The sequence below is a fragment of the Bos mutus genome, chromosome 15 (assembly GCF_027580195.1).
Source record: "Bos mutus isolate GX-2022 chromosome 15, NWIPB_WYAK_1.1, whole genome shotgun sequence".
Lineage (NCBI taxonomy): Eukaryota > Metazoa > Chordata > Mammalia > Artiodactyla > Bovidae > Bos > Bos mutus.
Genome location: NC_091631.1, coordinates 16,099,583 through 16,105,058, shown reverse-complemented (window position 1 = coordinate 16,105,058; position 5,476 = coordinate 16,099,583). Strand labels below are relative to the sequence as shown.

The 5,476-nt window shown below is 53.0% G+C and overlaps 1 protein-coding gene across 1 annotated transcript; it reads left to right on the top strand.

The window, feature by feature from the left end:
* Positions 1 to 525: 525 nt before the first annotated feature.
* On the top strand, positions 526 to 2,957 carry FJX1 (four-jointed box kinase 1). Its single transcript, XM_005890922.3, has one exon. It carries the CDS (start codon positions 722 to 724, stop codon positions 2,033 to 2,035), a length of 1,314 nt encoding a protein of 437 aa, XP_005890984.2. The 5' UTR covers positions 526 to 721; the 3' UTR covers positions 2,036 to 2,957.
* The last annotated feature ends 2,519 nt before the right edge of the window (positions 2,958 to 5,476 follow it).

The following is a 5,476-nucleotide window of genomic DNA, read 5'->3' as shown; positions in this document are numbered from 1 at the left end:
GTTGTTTGCTACAGATGGTTCTTCTAACCCGGCTGGAGTCACATCCTCCGTGGCTCGGAGAGCTCCCGGGATTTACATAAGGCAGGGTGAATCACACCGTTGGAAACGGACAAGGCAAGAAGACCCGCCCCCGTTCACGCCGGGCGGCGCCCGGAGCTCGATTGGGGGTTACTCTGAACTTTGCAGGAGGGACTCCGCGCCCACTGCAACCCCGATGAGAGCCAGCGGCGCGTCGTTCCCACCCCGCGCGACTCCAGCTCCGTGCCGCCTGCTCCCACGCCCCCGCGCGGGCGCCTGCAGCCGGGCTTCCAGCTTCCGGCCCCTAAGTCCCCGACTGAGTGTGGGGCCGCTGCTCCCGCTTGGAAGGAGCCATCGCCGCTTTAAGGGGAAGAGGAGGGAAAGCGGGCGGAGGAGTGGGGGGCGGGGAGCGGCGGCGGAGGAGGGGGAGGGGGATTCCCCCCGCCCTCGCTCCCACGTGGTCCGGGCGCCTGTGAATCGCGCCCGCCGGAGGGTCTCACAGCGAAATACAAAAGCAGCTGGGAAGCGGCAGCCAGGCGAGTTCTCAGTGCCGGGCGGAGCGCTAGGCAGAGCCCCGCAGCCGCGATGGAGCTGAGGCGCCCGGAGCCCCGGAGCCAACGAGCTGACGGGCCCGCCTCGCCACCGGGACCCGGGTGCCGGGGCTCGGCTTGAAGCAGCGGCGGCACCGGCGCGGCCGCGGAGCATGGGCAGGAGGATGCGGGGCGCCGCCGCCACCGCCGGGCTCTGGCTGCTGGCGCTGGGCTCGCTGTTGACGCTGTGGGGCGGACTCCTGCCGCCGAGGACCGGGCTACCCACCTCCCGGCCGCCCGAAGACGGACTCCCGCGGCACCTGGCCCGGAGCGGCGTCCGGGAGCCCGCGCCTCGCTTTCCTCTGCCTCCGCCCCTGGCGCGGGACGCCCGCGGCGGCTCCCTGAAAACTTTCCGGGCGCTGCTCACCTTGGCGGCAGGCGCGGACGGCCCGCCCGGGCAGCCCCCGGGTGAGCGCAGGCGGCACGTGCCAACCGGGCGGCCCGGGCCGGAGGAACGCGCCGCGGTGCACGGGGGCGTCTTCTGGAGCCGCGGCCTGGAGGAGCAGGTGCCCCGGGGCTTCTCGGAGGCCCAGGCGGCGGCGTGGCTGGAGGCGGCGCGCCGCGCCCGGGTGGTGGCCCTGGAGCGCGGGGGCTGCGGGCGCAGCTCCAACCGGCTGGCCCGCTTCGCCGACGGCACCCGCGCCTGCGTGCGCTACGGCATCAACCCGGAGCAGATCCAGGGCGAGGCCCTGTCCTACTACCTGGCGCGCTTGCTGGGCCTCCAGCGCCACGTGCCGCCGCTGGCACTGGCCCGGGTGGAGGCTCGGGGCGCCCAGTGGGCTCAGGTGCGGGAGGAGCTTCGTGCCGCTCACTGGACCGAAGGCAGCGTGGTAAGCCTGACTCGCTGGCTGCCTAACCTCACCGACGTGGTGGTGCCCGCGCCCTGGCGCTCCGAGGACGGCCGTCTGCGGCCCCTGCGCGCCGCCGGGGGTGAGCTGGCCAACCGGAGCCGGGCGGAGCTGGTGGACCTGGTGCAATGGACCGACTTAATCCTCTTCGACTACCTGACGGCCAACTTCGACCGGCTAGTCAGCAACCTCTTCAGCCTGCAGTGGGACCCGCGGGTCATGCACCGAGCCACCAGCAACCTGCACCGCGGCCCGGGCGGGGCGTTGGTCTTTCTGGACAACGAGGCGGGCTTGGTGCACGGTTACCGGGTGGCGGGCATGTGGGACAAATATAACGAGCCGCTGCTGCAGTCTGTGTGCGTGTTCCGAGAGCGGACGGCGCGGCGCGTCCTGGAGCTACACCGAGGCCAGGACGCGGCCGCCCGGCTACTGCGCCTCTACCAGCACCACGAGCCTCGCTTCCCGGAGCTGGCCGCGCTCGCCGACCCCCACGCTCAGCTGCTGCAGCGCCGCCTCGACTTCCTTGCCAAGCACATTTTGCACTGTAAGGCTAAGTACGGCCGCCGACCCGGGACTTAGCATTACCCGGTGGAAGAGAGAGTGTGAGACCCCTGGCTGGGGGATGGATGATGGGGGGAAGGGCCGTCGTCTCTGCCACCTCCTGCGGACCAGCCGGCCAACGCCCAGCCGGAGACCCGAGCGCGAAGGCGACCAAAAACTTCCGCTTCACCCACCTGCCCTTTTCTCGCAGTCCCAAGCAGTTTCCTTTCAAAGTTCTGGGAGGATGAGCTCACCCAGCCTATAAAAGGATTCTTCCCTGTGCCAGCACGGAGTTTGCATCCAAAGAAACTGGCTGCTGCCGGAGTTTGGCCCCCGGGTGGCAGTCTCAGTAGAAGATACAGCCCCTTCCTTGGCAACCCCTCCACCCGCCCCTTCCCTTCCCGAAAAAGGAAAACTTCTATTGGAGCCATTGAGCTAATTCTGCAATTTCCTACCGATCGCCGCGCTGGTGGCCCGGCAGCAGGGCTCTGATACTGGCTGGTGGAGCCCCCTTCCCGTGTTCTCCCTTTGTTCCGGCTCCGTGATGGTGAGGTCACTGTTAAGAGCTGGGGAACCGCTCCGATAGGACAAAGGGAGCAGGACCTACAGAATGGGGGGAGTCCTGCAGTCCCTGGCAGTTTGTCTGACCTGTTCCTTAACAGCTTGTCGCCTTGGCCTGAAGGCTACAAATGCAGGACTGCCTGTGTGCACGGAGTCAAAGGATGAATTTCTAATCCCTCCCCCTTCCCAACCGGCCAACATTTTGACAATGAGGATGTTCACCGGAAGGAAAAGAAATCCGTTTTATGCACTTTACTTTGTTTTTATTTTAATTTTTTATTAAGAAAAACTTTTTTTTTATTTGACAGAATTTGCCTTCTATGTATATATGTGCATAAAGTGTGGTGTAAATATACTAAACAAACTTATATTTCAATAAAAGGGAGTTTAAAATTTAGAATTTAATTCCTGTGGTTTTAACTATTGGAGGTATCTGACATCCTACCTGGTTTTTGAATAAGCTTTAGGATTTCTCCCTTGTGGATGTGCTTTAACAACAAAGGACGCATGTATATCCCAGTTGTGACCACAGAACTTAAGAGAGCTGAACAAAGGCAAGAGCAGATTCCCTGTCCTGCTCACTCAAATGAATCCTAGTGCTAGAAATTTCAGAGTTCAGCAGAGAATGTGGGGGATGGTGGAAAAAGACATGGAAGGAAAGTATTCTATTTCCTGGCAAATAAAACTTTGATATAAAAGGATTTCACTGTAATAAAGTCCTATATTAATCATTTGGCAAATATGATAGAACCAGATGTGCAGACTAAAATATGACAAATGCCCGTCCCCCTTAAGCTTAACTACCGTGGTCCTGTGTTGCACCTGATTTTCAGCAGTGTAATTACTGTGCAACTCAATGTGTACCGATAATAAGTTGAGCACATGTTGCAAACAGGTAGAGAGAGTCATAAATTAATTCTTCTCGTTAATCTCCCAGCATAAATTCCATTGCATCCAGGAGATCATACTCTCCAACATCTGGACTCATCCAGCTCTCTTAAGAGATTGTACTGGTCAATACCCCCCACCAGCCCTCCTCCCTGTCCTGTCCCCCCAGGTACTAACTGCATGGTCCCCTCAGAGAAGCCATTGTCAGACCAGGAAAGGGTGTAGTACTTTGTATATGGCATGTGGACCCTTAACTTCTTGGAGATTTCAAACTTAGAAAACATCTTTGTATTTTCTTAAGCTTCGTTTTGACCCATAGGAGAGAGGGGAGGGAGGCAGTTTATTAATGTATTTTTGCAATGGCCCTTTGGTGTTTTATCTTGGCATTTTATTTGACATGTGGGTCCAAATAATCTTGCCTGTTATCTTCTTTTTATTTAACGACCTCTTAACTCAAAGCAACTTTTGGCTACTTTAATAGATTTTTATTTGACTTGCATTTGTAAACCTGGGGTTTTATAGACTCATGATGGTATTAAATCTCTGGGTTTCCCATCTCACTGTGCATTACAACACAGTGTGTAGTTTAACCATTTAATGCCATCCTTATGTTTCAGTGCCTCTGCTAAGACAACTCAAAAAAAAGAGTCCATAAACTTTGTGGTGTAAGCCAAATATTTTCATAATACAGCCGCAGACGGTAGTGATAATGGGAAATCTTTTTCAAGACATTAATGTGAAACCTCTGATAGTTACATCTTTCAAAAAGAAACATTTTCCATTTCTGATGATTAATAACTATGTGAGATTTGCTGCCCAAATCAATAGAGGCTGCTCCAAGAAAAGGATAAATATTCAGCAATCTACATGTTTACCCGACATGTTCAAGGAGAAAAACCATGGGCAGAGCGAAGTTAGAAGTTTCACAGATGTACAGGAAATACACCCTGACTCCCATTTAACTTCAGTACTGGTACACTCTGGGCCAGCAGCATTCTCTACATTCCTCCTGAACTCCAGTTCCAAGCCCAGACTTGACCATGGTTAACTCAGGGCAAGAAACTAAGCGTAATTTAAACAGTTCTTCTCAGATTCTTTAGTGAACCATTTCTGCCTGTTTGAGAAATAAGTTTAATTACATGGTGGAGTTGTTAAGGGAACCAAAAAATTACAGAGAAGAGGTTTTAACTGTTGCTATTCCTTGTGGATAATCCGTAGGCTGTGACATGAAAAGATCAATTAACATTTTGGCATGGTCAGTGAATGCTGCTAGGACCAAATCATTTTTCAGATGAAGAAAAAAAAAAAGAAAAACTTTCAGGCTGTAGCATGATGTAAAAGAGTAATGAGTTCTGCAGGCAGACTATATTCTGAATTCTCTCCCTCACCTATTTACTTTCAGCAAGTCATTTAATTTAGTTCTCTCATCTATGAAATGGAGATTCAATCAGAGTATTGTGGGATTTAAATGTTAACATAGAAAACATAAGGATACATAGAGGTACTTTTAAAAAAAACAACTCACTTCCTATTGCTCTTTAAAAAAACAAAAACTCTTGCCTTTCTTACAGTTCAGTAAATTTCTACTAATTTTCATTATCAAAGTCAAATTTAGAAGTTTCTGAATACAGGTCCAGTTTTTGAAATTAATGATAAGCTAATTTTTAAATGATTGAGAACCCTCTTCTAGCATACGATCCTGAACAAAGCACTGGATCCTATGGCCAGGGGCACAGGTTAGATTTCTGTATGAGCTTGAGTGGGTGGTTTCAGGACCCAAGCAGACCCTCTGCACCAAAGGCAGCCGCACTGCAAATATATGAGGGTGCTTTTTTTCAAGAGTAGATGGCTCATTGAAAATCCATCACCACTTCTGGAAAGCATCAAAAAGTGATGAATCTTTGCAAGAAGAACAATCCTCCTCCCAATTCCTTCTGCCAAGAGAAAGTAGGCAATTGACCTTTACTCTCTGGATTTGACTGTTGATTAATGCACTTTGTCAATGACATAGTTCTAAACTCTATTAAGAGT